At 44.5% G+C, this 21,870-nt stretch overlaps 1 protein-coding gene across 1 annotated transcript in view; it reads left to right on the top strand.

Moving 5' to 3' along the window:
* Positions 1 to 21,870, top strand: part of Chn2 (chimerin 2) — a 270,333-nt gene that overhangs the window by 128,631 nt on the left and 119,832 nt on the right. The window contains exon 2 of the mRNA XM_028758343.1: positions 10,772 to 10,810. Within this exon, the coding sequence (XP_028614176.1) occupies positions 10,772 to 10,810 (39 nt within the window). The remainder of the gene's footprint in view (positions 1 to 10,771; positions 10,811 to 21,870) is intronic.

Genomic DNA, 21,870 nt, shown 5'->3' with positions numbered 1-21,870 from the left:
AGACCATTCTTCCTCTGCCAGGCCAGTACCCTTTTCTCTGCTTAGAGCCAGTTTATCCAAGCTCTACTCATTTGCTCTTTCAACCTCTGTCAAATTCGTTTCCTCCATTTCCACTGACATGGCTGTAGCTCAGACTGTTCACACAATAGATTGACTGATTAGTGGTTGGTTGGTTTATTGATTGATTGGTTTATTGATTGATTGGTTGGTTGATTGATTGATGATTGATTGATTGGTTGATCCTATTGCCACTCACCTTCCCTCACTCCCCTCCTCTCACTCTCTAACCCAGCTTCACACCCACACTGGAATAATCTTTGTGGCTAACACAGAGTCCTTCATCTTTCCTGTTTACTTCTTCCCCACCTTCAGTGCAGACAGTACTTATCTCCTTCCAACTCTTGGTTTTCTGAGCCCTAAATAGAAGTAAATACTTCTCTAAGTTTATCTTTAGCCACTCTGGGGTCCCACCTACCGTATCAGCTTCCTGCCTTAGCTAGCAGGCTAGGCCATTCCAGCTCTTGTGTCTTGTCTGGCTTAGGCCATACCTTGGTCTGTGTGTCATGCTTCAGCATCCTGTTTGTCCAGAAGGGAGTCCTTGTTGCTGTTGTGTTCCATGTCTAGGTGGTTGAGTGACCCTTCAAGCAGGTGCAGTGTGCTTTGGTGCCAGAAGCTGCCTTTTCTCATCCTTCTCTCTAGGACCTTCATCCTTGAGTTTAAATTATACTCCTCTGTGACTGCTACTGCAGGGCCCTGGACAGGGCTACACAGTCAGAGGTGACTGGTGAAAGCCTGAGATAGGGCAGAATGACCCAGGCTAGACCTACCCTTCAAAGTCTGGGAAATAGTGCTTTAGCCAGCCTTCTCACACGGGATGTATGATGTGAGATTCTGTCTTTCATTAAGCCAGTGCTTGACTGAGTGCCTGCTGTGTCCTAGCATACAGTAATCAGGAAATTTCAGAATGTACCACCTATACTCAAGTCAGTGTGGGACTTCCTAGCCTGGCTACAAAGCTGTAGGTGAGATCCGTGTCCCCTAGGAGAAGCGTCTTCATATTGTCCAACTGTAGGCTCTGTCCAACTACCAGGCCACCTACCTGAGCAAAACATCTTTGTCTAGACTCACGAAAGAGACCCAGAAGGCTAAAAGTGACATAGACAGCGGAGAACAAGGTAAAAAGGAGGCCCTTGCTTTCACTGCGGTGGTTTCCTCATATACAGAGATAACTAAACAAAGGCATTCATGCACACAGCCAAACATCGTCAAGAGAGGAATAGAGTCAGTGCATGATCTGGGAAAGCTGGTCATGTGACTGGCACCACATGCCTTAACTTGGTGCATCTAAGGACCAAGAGAAAAGCCAATGTGGCTGAGCTGTAAGAGAAAAGAAGGGAGACAGATGAGATGAGAAGGAAGGACCACAAGCAGTTCTCATGGAGCTTCCTACTCCTCTCTCCTGTGTGCTGGTGCAACCAAACCTGGGCTCCTGGTATTTATTCAGTAAGCCCTTGCTGAATGGAAGGCTCTCAGTACAGCCCAGTGTGCAGCCTCAGTGGCCCAAGCCAGAAGCTCTGTGTGGTCCCAGTGCCCTCTAGTGACCACAGACTCTAGCTCAGGGTTCTTTGTGACCGTATCATCTCTGTGTAATTCATCTTCAGGCCCAGCCTGAGGATCTAGAAAACTCTGGCAAGTTATAGGGATTTGTCCTTATTAACTCTTCCCTGTAGGTAAAGCTCATTCCAGTAAACAGAGACCATTACAGAAAACTACAACCAGTCAAAATTCAGAGTTGTAGAGCTTAGTGCCAAGGGATACATCTACAAAATAAATCCCAAACCTAAGGCTCGGAGAACATTGGGAAAGAGGAGGTGCAAAGATGGTAAGAGGTAGAAGATCGGGGAGTTGGCTGTGGGGTTGGGTTTCCTAGGAATGACTAAAGCTGCACTCCTAAAGTCTCACCAACAGGATTGCTTAAAACATGAGCTGAACAAAGACAACAACAATAGACAAGCTAAGGTGGGTGATGGGGAAAGACCATGAGGCTCCAAGCCCACACAAAGAACTGCAGGCAGCTAAGGAAATCTAAGAGCCATGGTCTTCCCCAGGGAAGAGCACAACAGCTGGTTGTCTAACACCACATGGTCAGCCCAGAAAGCATCACAAAATAACGTCACACATAGACTGAACAGGTTATATTTAGGAATATATGTATATACATATATAAACATACATATACACACATACATAGACATACATATATATGGATGTAGCAACAATTAATAGAAGAGGCCATGAATTTGAAAGACAGCAAGGGGTGTGTGGAAGGATTTGGAGGGAGGAAGGGGAAAGGGGAAATAATGTAATTGCATTATAGTCTCAAAATGAATTAAAAAACAACAAAACCAAAAAATACCACCTGCTGTGCTCCACAGCGGATGCAGGCCAAAACCTTCACTTCTTACTCTAGTTTCTTTTTCTCCCAAAGCATTTTCAAAGAGAAACCACAGAAGGTCCCATTTCTCAGGACAGTGCAGAGAACCTGTGCAGGTCAGGATCGTTAGCAAGAAATCTCTGGAAAGTTTCTCATCTAAGGTTTTACAGCAGTTCCTTGGCCCTGGCACCATTTGGCTACCCATGATGGCTTAACATGCATCTCAAACCTTCAGAAGCTTGGGGAGTCCCATCACAGACACACTGCAGTGCACGCAGAGGCGGCACCCCACTCCTGTCGCAGACACACTGCAGTGCACGCAGAGGCGGCACCCCACTCCTGTCGCAGACACACTGCAGTGCACGCAGAGGTGGCACCCCACTCCTGTCACAGACACACTGCAGTGCACGCAGAGGTGGCACCCCACTCCTGCTATTGTCCTTTGCTCTCATTTGGATCCCAACCCATTTTGGGACCATTAGTCTAGTCGCACTACAAACCCTGAAGTGCCTTTTCCTTGTATGGCTGCCCGGGACTGACTGAAAAACCTGTTTTCACCCAACGTCCCTGGAAGAAGCCCACTGCAGCCCATTTGCAAATATGTGCATCAATAAATCAAAAGTGGCAGTGGAGGGGCTGGCATTTGTGAGAAGGGGAATGTGGAGGTGGGACCTACCCAACCCTCCTATTTCCCAGACAGTCTCCTGATGCAAATACACAGCTTTATCTGAAACAGTCTTGGGGTAGGTAGGTCTCCTCCAGCTGCCTTGTTAGGTCATTCTCTGGACCAATGCGTCCTTGACTCCTCATTTCCAAAGCCTGGCAGGAATGTTTCCACCCCTCTTGTCACTCTCCACTGAGCCAAGGGACAGAAACTGGCCGTCCTGGATGTTTACAGGGTTCCTCTTCGGTTGTCACTTACCCAGGTAGAACACATGCCATCTTTCATTTGTCTTCATTAGTCAGTCCCCAAATTCCTTTACACTTGCTCCTCGGTGCTTCCACCATAATAGCTTATCCTGGAGCTGGAAGTCTTGGGATAGTGAGCCTTCCAGCTGCAGCTGACAAAACACCTGGGACCCGCGGATTTTCACATCAGGTCGCAGCCGTGTTTCCAATAGAGCTTCCTGTGTCTCCATCTGGTGCTCTGCAAATACAGCCTTATCTGTTCAGTCTTAGAGGCATCAGAAAATAAGATCCAGATTGATACCAGCCTGTAGGGGTGTGGGGACCTCAGACACCAGACTGCGGGGGTATAGGGCAGTCAGCTTTCTTGTACATAGTTCTGAGGTTTCCAGTTAACACAATCTTTTCTGTAAATGAAAGCTTTTTGAAATAAAACACATAGACCATTCACTCATCTGATTTCTGCTTCTAAACAATACAGGTTTAGTTAAAACAGTGTTTCCATCGGCAAAAGGTTGAAAAGAGCCAGAATGTCTTATTGGGAAGTTGTACATAAATAAATGATTTGCACATTAGGAAACTCATACACTGAGACCAAGCTTCAGTTATATGAACAGAAAGAAACATATATGCATGTACACACACACACACCCCACACGGCTGCCTATGAAACAATGCCCAGAGCTATTGGGTATAGTACCATGCAGCTGTTGTCCCAGCACACAGGAAGCTCAGGTAGGAGGAGTCATGGTTATAAGAGACCTTGCCTTAAAACAAAACAAGAAAAACAAAAAAAAATAACGTCAAAATTCAAAAAGCAAACTGTGGAACCATATATTAATATGTAGCTATATTGTATATATTATATATGTTATTATTATAATATATAATCATAAAAAAGTCTGTAGACTTTTATTATAACTATTCACAGAACAAAAGTTATAAAGATTCACACGAATACGTCTATTAACAGGACATTTTTCCTGAGGTAGGAGACTTTAAAACTGACACATTTTTTGGATTATTACATTTCCTGTTCTTCAGCAGTAAGAGTGCGTTACTTCTAAGTTTAGTGAGACCTCAGTACGAGCGTCAGTTAGTCTTGCCATTCACTTCATCTAGAAGTCTGGTGTCTTCCACACACGCTAAGAGCCTTACTGTCCCCCCAGGCTGCTTTACATACTGAAGAGCTTTCTCTGGGCTTATCCCGGAATTTGATTTCCCCAAAGACCATGATGGCTGTGCCATCCTCAATGTCCAGGTCCTCAGCAGGTACACCTTCCTCAAGGTCACTCTCAAGTTTCACTTGGACCATTTAGTCCCCTTTAACCCGTTTACTTCTCTCCCTTCCCCTTCCCTCCTCTCCTTTCTCCTCCCCTTCTCTTCATTCTCCCCTTTCCTCCACTCTCCTCTCCCCTCCCCTCTCTTCTCCTCTCCCCTCTCCTGTCTCCTCCCTCCTCCTCTTTCCCTTCTCCTCCCCTTCTATTCCCCATTCTAATTCAGAATACTTTTCACATTCTTTATAGATGATTTCATTTGACCCTATTACCTGTTTTTTAAGGTTTGGATCATTTTCTAAGCATCCATATATATATTTTTTCCACTTTTATCCCATCTAAGTGAGAGGAGATAGCTGCTTCCCAGCCTGTCTAGGATGATTGATTCATGCTTATGTCACAGAGCTTTTTTTACAAGCTGGGCCCAGGTAGCAGGCAGGGCTCTGTGCTCTCCTTCTGTCACCCCTCCTTCTTCCCCCCAGCACCAGTGCTGTCTGTGTTAAGTAAGAGCTGTTTCTGTTGGTTTTGTTATAACAGCTTCTTTCTGAGGTGATGTCTTATTTAGGCAGTGCATTAAAAACAAAACAAAAAAGAATAGCAACAAAAACCCAAGCACACCTACAAATGTATTTCCCATTCCTTATCATTTTTATACAAGCAATATGAATTACAAGATGGAGGCAAAAAATCAGAGAAAAAGTAGAATTACTCGTTCAGTACCAGGTATAATGGTGTTTTGTGTTTCTGGGAGTCAGAATTTGTTTGTTTGTTTGTTTGTTTGTTCATTTCTGGGGTGATAGCCCAGTCAACAAGCAAAAGGATCTGAGCTTGGTCCCTAGAGCTAACATCTTTAAAAAGCCAGGCAAGGTAACTTATCGTCCCAGCTCTGGGGAAGCAGTCCCTGAAGCTTGCTGTTCAGCTAGCCTTACCTACTTGGTTAGCTCCAGACCAGTGAGAACCTGTCTCAAAACCAAGCTAGATGTCACCAAAGGAACAGTGCTCAAAGGTGACCTCTGTCTCCACAGTACATGCATACATACACATCCACAGACATAAACATGCATGTACGATGTAGACGCATACACATGCATACGCATAGAAACACAAACTCATACACGTTAGAATACTAGACCAAGAGGTGGTAAATTATGTCTATAATATTAGTAACTGGAATTTAAGGCAGAAAAATTGCTGTGAGTTCTGATAGGCAGTCTACAGACTACAATGATATCTAAAAAAGGAGAGAAAGATGACTTTGTAATTTTATTAGTAACAATGTGGCAGGAATGTTTTCCCCGGCTTACAGAGGATGACAGTATTGAGCATAGAGTTTACTTTGTAGTCAAGGAAAGCATCTCGTTTTTGTTTGTTCTCATAGTTTGCCCCATGTCCATTCTCTGCCTTTTATTTTTCAGGATCTTTGTGTTAGCGTGTTCTTGGCGTGTGTTTTGTTGCCGGTGGAGAGCATGTGTGTGCTATGGAAGTCAGAGGAACCTTTGGCCTACACTCACTTTCTACCTTGTTTGCCGTGAGATCTCCTGTCTGACCCTTCATAAGCCAGGATTGCTGGCATCTGAGGACTCTCCTGTCTCAGGCTCCTGTCTTGCTACCACATCCTGCTTTATGTGGGTTCTAGACATTTGAACTCTAAACCTCACACCCATTTATTCACTAAGCCCTCTCCCTGGCCCCTTTACTTCCCCTCCCCCACCCTTTCTATGTGTGCCTCAGTCTTGTCTCTGGCTGTACTGACCTGAAGCAGATCTGTTTTCTCTTTACAGACCAATTTTTAATACACATAAAAAGATTTTCATACACGTTACCATGGTGCTTTATGCTGGGGCTCATCCTCACTCTCTTTCGATGGGTTGAAGAACTGAGTCCCAGAAAGATTAGATAACCTGCCCGAGGTCTCACAGTGAAGGGCAGAGTGGGCTGTTGAATCTAGCCAGTCTCACCCAGAGGCTTTGCCCTGGACCTTGGGCATGGGGAACACACAGAACCAGGACTGTTAAACATGATTCAGTGGAAAGTGTTGCACTATTTTTGTGCTTTCAAGCTTCACAAAAAACAAAATATAAATCTGTTATATGAAAGTATCCTTTTCTTAATTTCAATATATGTAAGTTGGAAGGGCCTGCCTGGCAAGAATGAATGATAGAAAAATCTAGATCCTGATTTTAAACTTAAGAAAGCCGCGTAGTACTTCAGTGTCTCCTTGCACCCATTTGTCAAGTAATGAAAGAAAACTAAATGACCTTGAAGGCCTACTCCAAGCTTTAAAGGGAAAGCAGGACTAAGGATGTCGCTATGTTGGTGAAGTGCATATTATCTAGCATACAGGAGGCCACGGGTTTGATCCCCGGCCCCGCATGGATCTAGTGTAGTAGTGAATATCTGTAATCCCAGCGGTAGCAGGAGGATCCGAAGTTCCAGGTCAGGTTCGGCTACATAGCAGCTTCGTGAGATTCCTGAGAACTTATCCGGGAAAGGAAGAAAAAGATGGAGTGGGAAGTGTCAGCTGACTGAAGAGTGAATGCCACCATTGAGGAGTGAAGTAGATCACAGAAACGTATTGCGTGCAGTCCGCGCAAATAGCTCTCTTGTTAATGAGGTGGTGTTGGAGGCAGCTAAAGATTTGCTATGACATATTAAAATTATTATGTGCTCTGTCCCCTGACTGTGGCCTCTGAGCAGTGTACTGCAAGTGGTTTGTGTCTTGAAGGCCAGGTAATTATAGTCGTTCCACTGAAGCATGACAAATGGCCTCTCAATTTGAATTCTTTTATATGAAAGAAGAAACTTCCATGACAACAGCCCTGGGACTTAATTACAGGCTCCAGGTCTGAGAAAATGGAGACAGTCAACGGCAGCTGTAGAGAGAGCGAAGACAATAGCTGTGAGCCACCTGGGAAGAATCCGGACAGGGTGACATCACGGTGACACAGTAATAGCAGCCCACTGCATCAGGGGACTTTATGCAGAGCACAGTGCTCACTCGGGAGCATCACATCCTCACTGTCTTACTGAATCCCCATCAAACGCTAGGATTTCGTGGAGGCAGAAAAAGATCTCTCTGCTTCATACCACTCAGAAGTGCTTGTCTGAAGAAGGCCTCGCACCCCAAGAGATCATTTATAATTTTTTTTGAGATAGTGTCTCACTGTATATAGTTCTGGCTGGCCTAGAACTCACTCTGCAGATCTGGTCAGCCTAGAACTCATAGTTACCCTCAGCTGCCTCTGCCTCCCGAGTGCTGGGATTATAAGTATACATCACCTCTCCTGGCCTCATAAATGCATTCATTTATTTAACACGTTTTTGTTTTAGGTTTTGGGGTAGTGGCCGCTGAGCTCACAAGAAGCTCACCAGTGTTCCTCTGGCACGTTTCTGAAGGCCTGGTATAAGCCAGGCACCTTTCTAAGGGCTGGCGTTGCCAAGTGAGACAGTGTTCCTGCTTTAATGGAGTTTGACAAACAGTGGGGTGAGACCCAGTCATAAAAAAGCAATCAATAAACAATCTCTATGGTAATAGAAGCCATGAAGAAAATCAAGCTGTGTGTTATGAGAGGGACTGGGTTAAGGGCAAGTCCCGTAGGAGGTGACATTTGGGCTGAGCCCTACATGACGGGACAAATGAGCCATGCCAAGACCTATTAGTGAGCGTTTTATGTCGATAGTCCACAGAGCGAAGGCGCAGACTCGGAAAGGCATTATTTGTTCTAAGAACACAGAGGCTGGTATCCCACGCAGGGTGAGAGGTGGGACTGGGAAATGCGTGCGCCGCGCCGTGGACTCAGAGGAGGCAGGCTCCACACAGGGCAGGATCCTGCAGGCCGCAGCGAAGGCTGTTCTACACAGAGGGAAGATGTTGGCGGGTTCTAGCCAGGAGCTGATGAGATCCTCGGTTTCTTTGGGAAACTTTCTTCATCTCTGAGATGCTTTGACGTCAGAAAGCAAGCGCTCCAAAGGAAAAATGTTTATGGAGCAGGTGGGGCAGCCTGAGGGAAGGTTATCGGGGAGGCTGTGCCTGGTGAAACGCCATACTGAGTTGTTCTCAGGACAGGCCTGACAGGGATAGTGAGGTTGTCTCATATAAACTGACATGAGAACATCTGAGCAGATCTAAGCCACGCCCAGGATTGTATCCACACTAGGGAGCTACTTCCTCCGCCTCCCGACCTCCCTTCCATCTACAGAAAGTAGTGCTTAGGTACTGAACAATCTTCACCACATCTAGCCTGGAGGTTGTACTTACTTACCTCATAGAGTAATCTCTCTTGAAATGGTAAGATGTTACAGGTAGGTAGTTTTTTTCCTACCTATATTGTCTGAGGTAGTGTCTCGGGGATTTAATTTCTATATAACGTATGTATCTGTATGTGTTCCTATCTATGTGTGAATGCTCAAATATATGTAGACACTTGCCTGTATTGTTTTTTATTTATCTTTGAAAAATATTTTTGGAGATGACATCCACATTTGAGCATATAGGACCTGTCTTTTCTGGCGAAGAGGTATGGGATGAATGGTTTAAGAATTTTATTGTAAACTTAGCAAGTTGCTTTATTTGATTTAAAAAAATATTTTATAAACATTCGTGCTAATATTTAACATTGATCTGTGGTACAAATAGGGTGGAATGAACCAGCTATTTAGGATAATATCTTATTATTATAAGACACTGTTCTCTTACTTGATATTAAAAGTTAATGCCAGTGGGCTGGGGAGGTTGCTCAGAGGTTAAAAGTACTGGTTACTTTTGCAGACGTTCTGGGTTCAATTCCCAGCATGCATATGGTGGCTCACAATCATCAGTAACAGGGGTTTAGACACCCTTTTCCGACCTCTGTAGGTATGGGACCATAGGTGATGCACATACATCCGTGCAGGCAAAACATTCATACACATAAAATAAATAAATATGAAACAAATTTTTAAAGAGTCAATGCCAGCATTTGTCTGGTCACAGGACAAACTGCAGTGCACGGTACTCTCCTGTACCCCCAGTTTCTAAGGTGTACACAATGACCTTTGAGCCCCGAGAGGTGATAGGACAAAGGAAAAAGATATTCACTGTAAAAATAAATTAATTTAAGCTAAACCAGCGTAGGTGACCAGGATTTGGAGGGAAGGTTTATACCTTTGGAGTCAGTATGGATCAATTAATAGCACAGTTTTTTCTCAGGGTGAAAAACTTTCTCAGATGATATTCCTTTCAAAATTATGAATATCCTAACAGAACAGCCTAAGGGCAAGGATGGGATGGGACGGGACGGGACCAGAGTGGGGAGCACCCAGCAGGACTTGTTTACCTAAAAGTGCTAAATTAGAGAACTCAAGCTTCCTTCTGAGCCACAAGTAACCTGAGACAAACCCTCCTCCCCAAAGGTCTAGGCTGGCATGGACTTCCTTAGGCTCATATCTGTGAGCTCCCACGATGCTAACTGTAAGGGAGAATAGACTCCACCATCCACCAGGGGCCAGGAGCTGTAGGAGCCGACGCTTCCCCTTGCTTGCTTCTGAGAGTGAAGAGGAACAACTTCATCCTCCCTGTGACTGTGACTCTCTCACCTGACACTTGCCACTGCTGGGTGGCTCTGGGAATATTCCTCGTCGCATGCTGAAATTAATTCAAGGAACCGATGCCATCTCAATAGAGCCAGCAGTGTCTCCACTGTCAGGCCCAGGGCTTTAGGGGTGTTGTGGCTTTGGCAGCACAACTTTCCACATCTAATATTGTATGCTTGCCGCTTTGCATCCTGCCCTCAAGTCTTAGTAAGTGGACTAAAGATCTGTCTGGAAGCTATGAAATGAATTATGTGTTTCTTATGCCAAGTTGACTAAACACATTTGAAGGGATCGCTAGACAGTCCAATCAAGTTAATTCCTTAATTTTTTTTGTCTTCACTGGACTCTGAAAACTGTTAAACGGTTTATTCTGTCATAGAAGTGATCTGAAGAGACTGTTGATGTGTCCACAAGTGGTCCATGCACGTTCCGCCTCTATGCCTGAAACTGTTCTTGAGTGGAGAGGCCCCTGGGGCTGGATGTGAGTCCAGCTGACAGGCTGTCCCTCCCCCAGGGAAGACATGGGCTGGCAGGTTGACATGCAGTCTGATGTGATCTCTCTCTCTCTCTCTCTTCATCCTAGATGCTGAGGAATACCAACCTCCAATATGGAAATCCTACTGTGAGTACCAACGCTGCAAAACTCTCTGCAAGTCTTTAATGGCCTGCCTTCTTGAAAGGCCCTTGCTGGGGATGTAGTGCACATGGGTAGTCCCTGAAGCAGCACCCCCTGCCTAATCCCAAATCTTCTCTTCACTGAGGAGAGGGTTAGCTGTCAGTCTCTGTCAGAGAGGGTTAACTCTGCACTTGTTGCCCCAACTCAAACCTCTAACAACCACTGACCCTTGTGACCCATTTTAGGAATGTTCCAGAAGAGAGGGGGCCTTTCTAACATTCAGTCTAGGGGCATATTTTCATTTTTTGTGCATTTAGTCACTAAGGGCAAGTGTATTGACTTCTGTGAATTATGCTCTTTGCTCATCACCCCTGGGCTGTAATAGCATTTGACATGAACTGCTGAAAAATGCACACACAGTGTTCACTTGGGGTGACTTTTGAGAAGCGTAGATCATGTCCGAGCGTCAGCCACCCAGCAGCTCCTGTCAGGAAAGCGGGTAATGGCTATCACCTCCAACTCTCTTTCTCTCTCCCTGACATTGTGTGTCTGGCCCAGAGTTCTCTGTTAAAAGCCTGAAGGACTATAGCAGGATGGAGCCCATCATGCCTGAGGCAGATGCTTCTCCAGGCTCACTGCTAGGTAGCAACCCTAAGTTAAGAATCACTGTTGATGCCTTCTTGCTGCTGCTGCCTACTGAGGACCAGCCTGGGCTTTGAGCTACTGATGCTCAGGTTCCCCGCACACCCCTGATGGATAGGCACCACTGCTGTCTCTACTTCCTTTATAAGGAAATCACAGCTCATCAAGGGCAGAGGCTTTTCCAAAAGGGGTGGGTGACATTCAGACATAAGGTCCAGGTGTCCAGAGGCAAACTGATGCTTAGCCTGCAAGTACTCAAGACTCTTTTTCTACTTGTTTAAAAATGGTAAACTGAGCGCGGTGGCATAGAATCTGTAATCCCAGTACCCTGGAGGTAGAGGCCCCTGGAGGTAGAGGCAGGTGGACTTCTTTCAGTTTGAGGCCAGTCTTGTTTACACAGTGATTTCCAGAAGATCCAGGTCTGTATGATGTGACCCTGTTTCAAAACTTGAAGTCCCAGGTTTTCCATGTATGTGTCTGTCTGCTTATCACTGTGGTCATTTGTCACATAATGGCACCTCCACCAAAAAGGGACTGGACCTACGACATGATATACCCTCAGCATGGCCATGTGTGTGCTAGACTGCACCATCTAGGTTTCTATTAATATATGCTGATGTTTGTACAAGCACACATCGCCTAACAAACATTTCCCAATATCTATTCCTATCATAAATCGATTAGAGAGTGTACTACATTAGACATATACGTATGCATATATTTGTTCTAATAATATAGCAGTCCATACAACCAGCCATTAAGGGACAGAGGAAATGCCTCAGCCAGCATACCGCTTGCTTCACAAGCCTAAGAACTTCAATTCAGAAACCCGGTACCTAGGTAAAGCACTGTTGCACATGGCTCTAACCTTAGCACCAGGGTGGAGACAGAGGGATTCCTAGGGCCTGCTGGCCAGCCAGTCTAGCCTAATCAGTGAACTCCAGGATCAGTTAAGAAACTCTGTCAAAAAAAAAAAAAAAAGCTGTAGAATGATCAAGGAAGAAACTTTATATTGACATCTGGGCTCTCTCTCTCTCTACACACACACACACACACACACACACACACACACACACACACCATACACATAAGCCCTATGTTAATCTGAGAGTAAGAATTTCCCATAACACACCAAACAGCCCCTGCCGCTCATAGCACAGTACACCTCCCCTTCCTGACGTGTGCTTTCTGTCAGCTTGTAAGACACATGCCTCTCATGTGTAAAAATCTAAAAACACGCCGGCTACCGAGGCCTTTGTCACTTGGTTCTGTCTAATGGATTTCATTGTCCCTGGCACTCTCCAGCTTGGTTCTCCTCACAGATAGATAGCCGTCATCTCTCTGTTCGGGGACATGCGGGATCACCTCATTCTTTATTCCGCGAGCCTGTTCTCCCATCTGTGAAGCTAGGGGCTGTATGCGTCTCTAAGGACCCTTTCCAATCTAGGGTTCGACTTTCCCATCTTCGATTTTAAAAGACAGTTCTAATGACTTAGTAATTGGATGTTTTTGTTTGTTTGTTTCCTAATGGAGTGTGAAGTACTCTGACAGTAAATCAACAAAATATCCCTAGGAAGAGATGTCGGGCGCTTCTTGCCTTACCGGGCATTGCACACTGCCGTGCGTACATTAACAGCCCAATAAATATTTGTTGAGCAAATGTCACTATTGGGAGCTTATCTGAAATGCAAGCCATTGGCTCAAATTCCTCTCCTCTTTTTCTAAATGACCTTGGGCCACCAAATTTATTTCTTAAAAGCACTTTTATCTCCCAAGGAAGCTAGGGAGAGCATTGCCAACTATATGTCCACAATATCAATTTTACCATAGTCTATTAGGTTGAAATTTTACATTTAGATCTAAGATTGTAAAACCTTACTTGCAGAAGGAGATAGTTTTGAGCTGTTTAATACAAACTTAGTGGTGTATACCAAGTTCTTTATTACACCAGACTAATAGGCATTTATTATTGAGAGCCCCCAAGTGAATGAATTTTTAAAAATGAAGGACATATATCACACAGAACACCAAAGCCATGTTGAACAAAGCTTTATAGAACATCACTAAGAAGAGATTCCTGGGCACTGTGGATCCGGACATTCTTTGTAGGTATTGGTTCCCTGAAACACCTCCTGTTTTGTGGTTCTCAGGCTCATTCTGCACCTTCAGACTCTCAGCGTTACCATCACTGAAGCAACCATCATCATGTCTGGTATTCCTAATGATAAATACTAAAATAATCAATGAAGATAATGTGGTCCACATCCACCTGCAGATTACAGGCTAGTAAGAGACAAGACACAAACCCATAGTCTCGGAAAAAAGATGAAAAGTTGATCTCGGTTTTCAGTGACTCTGCTTTGCCGTTCCCTCCACCTGTCTGATGCCACTGAGAAGCACTGGACCCAGTTTTGATGTCATTCCTAACAAAAACTGAGTCTAGGCCTGAAGACTGACTTTAAGAAATTTGTTTTTGTTTTATTGCTGATTGTAATTGTAAAGCCCAACCAACTCCATTTTTGAGAAAACTCCATTTTGTGTGAGACCAAGGGCTAAACTCCAATTCCAGGAAGAAAAATCACAAAGTCCTCCTGAGCAAGCATCCTATGGCAACCCACTTCCCTTAGTAACTGCAGTCAGGCCACAATAGCAGGGTTAAGGTACATATAGATAACTTAAGACATCCTGCAGAGAATACATAACTTAGCCAACCTGTTTGTCAGGTGGTTTTGTCCTTGTGTTCAGTTCCTGTAGATTATGCCAGAAATGCAGTTTTTAAAATATTAACTTGCTGACCTGTACAGAGATTTCCCCCAGTCTTCTGAAACCACAATAAAAACCCTGAACTCTTAGACTCGAGACCCTCACTCTGACCAGCTGTGACAGTGAGTCTGAGAAGCCTTGCTCTCAAATGCATAATAAAGACCCTTAAGTGTTTTACATCACAGTTGGCTCCTCAGTGGTCTTTGGGTACCTGCAACTTGGAGATGATGTAATGTTCTTGGTTGCAAGTTAATAGAATATCCCAGCCAGTCACATAGGCTGACTTTAAAAACACCAGAGGCTCCGGCTTCAAGCATGTTCAGACATGACCCTTCCCACCCCTATTTTTCTTTTTTTTTCTTTCTTTTTTTTTTTGGTTCCATTTTTCTGCAGCTAGGTGTTAACATGTTCTTCCCATGTCATTTTCAGACAGACCCAATACCACCAAGGGTATTGACACTGCTTTCAGAAACACCAGGCAGAGACCACCCGTTTATTAATGCTTCAAGAAAAACATCAGAATTAAATTTCAGCCCTTGTCACCCTCATTTCCCTATTCCTGACTTCATCTCTGTGGCCAAGGTGTAGGTAACTGCTAACTTTCCCAAACCGACCAGCATCAACTTGTGAATCAACCCAATTTAAAAAGAAAAAAAAAAGAAAAACCAACCAACCAACCAACCAAACAAACAAACAAAAACATGATGAGAAAATGTAGAGAAACACCAGAAGGGGAAGAAGCGCACAGGTACTGAGGAGATAGTCACGATAGTCACAGCAGGCGTGCACATCTGGCAGTAAGGATTTTAGAAACCTTCTTTTCCAGTGGTGTATGGATGGCGTCCCTTCATTCAGTCATTCATGCACGAGTTCACATTAAGGCCCTGTCTGAAGTCAGAGAGTGCACTAGGAGCTGTGGGGCCACATGGATACATAAGACCAGGACTTGACTGGAGAAAGTCCAGTGTCACATGGTGGCCCCAACTTTCTGGTCTCCCTCTACTTCCCTGTGGGATTAGAAGATCTTTTTAATCCTCTTAGAGACAAACACTCTCACTTGCTCAGCTATGTCCTTGGGATGATCTTATCCCTAAACACCAGGCATCTGGAGCTCAACTACTAAGACCAATCCCCCAAAACCACAGGCAAAGTCACTGAGGAAGTGTTGCAGTTAATGACCTAAAAGAATTGCCACTTTTGAATTCACTTAAAAATAACAAGGAAGCCACGTTTGAATACTAAGTCAGAGTAGCATGAAATGTGAGCCTGGAGATGACAGGTTCAAAAGCCAACCATTATGGGACTATTCTGAGACCTTCTTTAGTAAGAGGCCAAAAGGCAACCATGCAGTCAGTGCTGGAATGAGCCCTCCCAGTGAGCCCTCCTCCAGTGGGAGGTCAGGTACTCAGAGCTTGTGCTGCTTTTTCTAAATAGGAGTTTGGAACCTCACACCCTTGATCTGTGGAACTGCCACAGTCAAATCGCCTGACAGGAATATGATAGTAGTTGTTCTTTGTTCCTATCCCAATCTGTGAGTCATGAAAGTAGCATGTCTGCAGTTTGTCAAACCCCATAGATCTTTCTCATGTGCACAGATACCTTGCTCCCTGCTTTGGGGCCCCACAAGCCTTGTCTTTGGGTTATCATGGTGCCATTGGCCAAGCAGTAAATTTTAAGATAATATTATATTAGCAAGGCAAAGCCTTCACATGATACCTAGAGGTCAGGTTGGAACCAGAAAGTCATTCACAGTACCAGTAACATGCTGCTCACAGCTAGGGAGGACAAAGCAGTGGCCAGGGTGGTACTGCTGATTCATGAGCCATTGGCTTAGGTGCAGTTCCTTTAGAAGGGAATGGGCCGCAGAGCCCAGTCTGGAGGGCAAAGATCCATCCATCTCAGTTCTAGGAACTGATGGGTTTGAGTGGATTCAGCACTGTGTATGCATGTGCTTTCCCATATCACCCACAGGAACATGTTGACTTATCCCCATGTTGACAAGGTGGGTCAACTTTTGTTACAAAGGAATAAAATATTAACTTTCTCAATCCTTAGATTTCAAGGGGAGCGAGGTATCCCTTTCTCTACCTCCACATTCTCCAGTGACCTCTACCCCTTCCAAACAGGTTGGCTCGGTGGGAGAATTCTCTCCTGTGCTGGAGATGGCCCCTGGTTAGGGAGAGCCTCCGGTAGGCATGGGACATGGTTGTAGAAGCAGGTGCTACCAGGCCACCTCTCGGCTGTGGAACCACCTTAAAAGTGGCATTCATTCTTGCGTTTTGCTTGGGAAGTATGTTTGTTGAGTTAAATCAGGAAGTGTCAATTTTAGGCTTCGTGACATATTTCATACCTTAAATGTGCCTTGGATAATTATTCCCATAGGCATTTGATTTTAGCTAACCCTTCAAATGTTGTACAGGACCCTACTGAAAGGTAGGAAGTTGTCTGGCCTTTGTTTGACTTTCATGTCAGCATCTGGAGAGATGGACACATGACCCTAGTGGTACACTGGCTTCCCTTCCGTTTTAGCGAACTCTGCTGCTCAGAGAGCATAGAGCAACCCTTAGGAGTTTGAAGACCTTCTGGCTGAGAAAAAGGACCAATCTGGCACAGATATTTTCTCAAACGAGACTTCTTTTTCCTTCCACCCTTTTGTCTGTGCCTATAGCTACCCCCACTTCAGTATCTCAGAGAGAGACCCATGCCCCTTTACTCTGATGACCCAGGAAAGCCTAATGGCTTCCCCTTATGCTGGTCCTTGAAGCTCCTGTCTCTTGTGTATGTGTGTCTGTAACATGTCCCATGTGGATGTTTTGTCTCTAACATGACTCCCTCACCTTGAAGGCATAGCCATTCCTTCAAGTTTTGTTTTTAGTGCTGGTGTCGATGCAGCCCACAGAGCCAAATGTCTGGCCTTGTGACCCCACACTGTAGTCAAGACAGAGTATACAAGAAATAAAAACTTGTTTTTGTCTATTAATGGTACCTCATGGTAGTGAGGGCTGGGAGGAAACCAAGCAGGCAGAAGGAGCAGAGTGGGAATTGTGTTCTGTGTGGGCACGGTGGCAAGGCTCCCCGGAGACACCAAGACTGAGGTGGAGACCTGAATGGATGCACTGAGGTATCATCTGGAAGGCTCAGAAAAGATCCACATAGATGAAGCAACTGCAAAGGGCCTGAGGTGCAGGAATAAGGAAACCAGGACTTTGAAATCAGAAGACCACAGTTCAGCTAAGTGTCCACAGACTGACAATTAACTTGTCTGTGCTGTCTTTCCTCATCTGTAAAGCAAGAATGTAAGCAATACCAAGTTGGGTCATTCTGGGTTTTGTGAAGACACAGAAGGGTTGTCCGAAGTCACTGGCAGGCTAATCTTAGTAAGCCCTTCCTTTCTCTGTGCCTGCATCCCATCATCCTCTCAGCCTCCGTATAATGTTGACAGTGGTGCCCAGCACTTAGCAGATGCTCATCCATTTGCTGATGTGACTTGCAAAGGAGCGTTTAGCTCAGACTTCTCTAGTCTTGTGACAGGCGCCCCTCCTTAGACTCCTCCATCACAGAAGGTTTTCACAGAACTGTCCCGCAAGTCCCCAGAGAACTGTTGGCTTCAGGGAGCACTGACAATGGGAGGAGAGGTGAGAGGGGAGTTTTTCTGCGGTTCCACTTGGATGTAAACCTCTGTGAGTTTTGCAGAAGCTTCACAGAAACAGCCTTTGTAGTTCACACTACCCTCTCTCTCAGTCTCATCCTGCCATGAGCCAGCCAAAGAGTAAGTAAGTAAGCTGGTACAAGATGAACAAAGGGACTTCCTGTGCAGCCTCCCTGGGGTCTTGAGGATGGCAAGAATCCTTGTTTCTCTGTCACTGGCCAGCTTCAAGTTCCCCTTTCTGTAAGCATTCTTACCAACCTGTCTCTCTTACTTTTGAGTAAGTGCTACCTATGCGTGGTTTTGAAATCAAGGCACTAGAAAGATATTCACGTGGAGCTCTATCTTGCCGCTGTGTGTTCTCTCTCTCTCTCTCTCTCTCTCTCTCTCTCTCTCTCTCTCTCTCTCTCTTCATTTCTCAAAGGCAATTGCTTCCATTACTTGCTTGTTCCTGCCAGAGCTTATTTATAAAGACATAAGCAAGAAAGAATATAAACAGACTATTTCTTTTATCCTTTTCTTACAATGAAATTGTACGTCCTGTGTGTGCGTGTGTGTGTGTGCGTGTGTGTGTGTGTTTAGATACAGCAGTTCTCTACACCCTGTGGGACAATCGGTTCCAGGCCCACTGCAGATGCCAGAGATGAAGACTGGCTCCAGTTGTTACTATAAAATCGTGTAGTTTTTGCACGTGAAACACATGCAGCCTCCTTATGGATGTCAGATCACCCTAGGTGACTTTCAGTGCCAAATGCAATGTGAAATCCACTGTAAACAACTGGTTCCCGAGTGTTTGGAGAGCACGGATGAGAAAGAGCAATGCATGCTCAGAATGGGCACAGTTTGCTTCCAGATGTCTTCAGTGAGGATTTAATTGAATCCGCAGGTGAGAAAGACCTGAATTCTCGGGTCTAGCTGTGTCCTGTATCCCCCTCGCCCTTTTGTGAACCATATATATATATAAGCAAAAAGCCCAAACAAAGGATTATAAGACAAAAAAAATATCTCCAGTACCACTGAGTTCATTTTGTGCTAGTCATCTACTACACGGCACAATGTCTGTCTCTTAAATGGAGTTTGTATATCCAGTGAGACTCCATTGCAGAAAACTAATTTTTCTTTTGCCAATGGCTTTTAATTGAAGATGGCTTTTGGGTTAGGGATGGGGTACTGAGATCTCATCTGCTTGAGACCTGTGCAGACCCTCTGCATGCAGCCTCAGTATCTTTGAGTTATATGTGCATCAGTCCTATTGTGTCGAAAAGGCCTTTATTCCCCAGCGTCTTCCATCTCTGCTGGTTCCCTGAACCAGGTTTAATGGGGTCTGTGTGATCCAGTGTCCCTCTACACATTGTCTCCTGTGTGTCTCTGTATTTGTTCTCATCTACTGCAGGGAGGAGCTTCTCTGATGATGACTGAGCAAGACACTGATCAATGAATATAGAAGGATGGTATTAGGAGTCATTTTATTGCTAATTCTCATAAACGGAACAGTAATATTTGGTTTTCCCCTAGGTCAATGACCTGTCAAATCTCAGTTTCTTCAGCACAGAAGCAGTGCTGGGTATGGGTTCCTTCTTCTTCATGGAGTGGGCTTAACTCCAATCAGACAGTGGTTGGTTACTCCCACAACTTCTGTGCCTCTATTATACCAGCATATGATGTAGGCAGGTCACCTTCTTAGATCCAAGAGTATTTCGGTTGTGGATTACCTTTCTTTGGTAGCATGCAGAGTCCCTTCTAGTACCACTAACACTAGCTTGTAGGGGTGAAGGCTCTAGGTAGTCACTAGCTTAAGTTATTTGCGCTCAGTGAGTTATGCAGGGGTTATCTTCAGCAATAGGGCCCTATGGTCGGTTTGTAAAGAACAACCAGTAAATAACTTTGGCAATAGCCTAAGTTGTTTCAGGGTTTCCATGGGAACCCTTTGTTGAACAATTCAATTAGATGTAAACTATTCCACTGGAGGTTTCCTTTGTGAGAAGAGATGTCTGGTTAGAGCTTTGTCTCCCTGGTATTTGGTGATTCCATTTTGACTTCTTTCATATATGTGTATATTTTACTTCTACTGGAGTAGGTTTCCATACGACTCCTCTACTGGCCTTATGTTTGACTGTCCTCCCTTATTCCCTCTGCATCCCCTCCCCCTCCCTCTTTGACACTCGAATCCTAGTCTCCCCAACTCTCCCCCAACCATAACTATCTATTCTGTCTCACATTCCTAAGGAGGTCATTCCCTTGCCTCCTACTTTTTTGTTTGTTTGCTTGCTTGTTTACTATATATGAAACCACTGTATTTATACAGACCAGTCTGCTTTTCAAAGACTTAACAGCTAACTTCTACGTGTAAGAGAATACATACTATTTTTATCTTTTTGGAGTCTGGGTTACCTTGCTGAAGATGATTTATTTTTTCCTAGCTCCATCCCTTCCCCTTCAAATTTCATTAGTTTTTAACAGCTGAGTAATATTTCATTGTGTAAATGCACCACCTTTTCTTTTTCCATTCATCTGTTGATGGATACCTGGGCTGTTTCCAGCTTCTGGCTGTTATGAATAGGAGAAGGAACATGGTTGATCAGTGTCTGTTTAATAGGATGTTTAGGCCCAAGAGTGGTTTATTTGGATCTTGAGGTAGAGCTACTTTTGGCTTCCTGAGGGATGCCTCACTCATTTCCATAGTGACTGTACAAGTTTGCATTCCTACCAGCGTCCCCCAACTTCAGAGCTTTACCAGCGTGAGTTGTCAGGATTTTTTTTAAAATTTATTATGGCCATTTTAACTGGTGTAAGATAAAATCTCAATGTAGTGTTGATTTGCATTCCCTGATGACTAGGGATGTTGAACATTTCTCTGAGTGTTTCTCAACCGTTTGAGTCTCATCTTTTGAGAATTCTGTATGAACCCCCACCCCATTTTTACTGTGTTGTTTTTCTGATGTTCAGTGTTTTGAATTCTTTATATATTTTGGATATTAGCCTGTTGCTTGTAGGTTCACTCTCTACCTGCCTTTGCTCTGGGGTTGGCCGCACTACCAGCCCACTCTCGGCTTCCCTTGAGTCCTTGGATAAAAGAGAGACAGTCACTTTTTCAGTTTTAACTTGCCTTCGTGGCACAATTGCTGGGCACTGCTATCTGCCACCTGGAAAAGCATGCTCTTATCAATTTCTTATCTTAGTCTTTCCTCCTGGTCTAAACTTCAGTTGCTAAAGTCCCCTGACCACCCACCTGTAGGAGCAGCTTGTGTGGCAAGAGATCTCACTGGTTTCCTGGTTCTCCTCTCTCCAAATCAAAGCAAACTCCATTCTCCTCCCTCACGTCCCTCTGCCTCCTCCTGGAACTTCAAGTCCTGCCTGTACCTTCCGCCCAGCAGTTGGCCAAGAATTTCTTTACTGACAGATGAAGAATTAATTGGGGAACAGGACCTTAGCATCAGAACTACTCCTTTACATCAGCCCTCTATGGAATGTATAGTTGGTAACAAGAAAAAAAAAGTGTTTATCATTTTGTAGCCTGTGATTTTGTCTGAATAATTTTGCCCTTTGCCACACAGAATCTTTTCAGTTTCATGAGGTCTGTCCTATTAATTGTTGTTCTTAGTGCCCGTGCTACCAGTGTCTTGTTCAGAAAGCTGTTTCCTGTGCCAATGAGTTCAACACTATTCCCTCTTTCTCTTCTATCAGATTCAGTGAATCAGGCTTTATATTGAAATCTTTGATCTATTTGGAGTTGAGTTTTGTGCAGGATAAGTATGGGTCTGTTTGCATTCTTCTGCATGCAGCCAAGCAGTTTGAACAGCGCCACTTGATAAAAATGATGTTTTTCCCCAGTGAGTATTTCTGGCTTCTTTATAAAAACTCAGGTGTCCATAGGTGTGTGGATTTGGGTTTGGGTCTTCAGTTCTATTGCTCAACAAGACTGCTTTTATGTCAATAACTTGCTGCTTTTATTACTATAGCTCAGCTGCATGGTAGTATAACTGTAACTCAGCTGTATGGTAGTATAACTGTAGCT

The sequence above is a fragment of the Grammomys surdaster genome, unplaced genomic scaffold (assembly GCF_004785775.1).
Source record: "Grammomys surdaster isolate TR1022 unplaced genomic scaffold, NIH_TR_1.0 126197, whole genome shotgun sequence".
Classification (NCBI taxonomy): Eukaryota; Metazoa; Chordata; class Mammalia; order Rodentia; family Muridae; genus Grammomys; species Grammomys surdaster.
The sequence above is the reverse complement of the archived record's forward strand: the minus strand, read 5'-3'. Positions and strand labels throughout refer to the sequence as shown.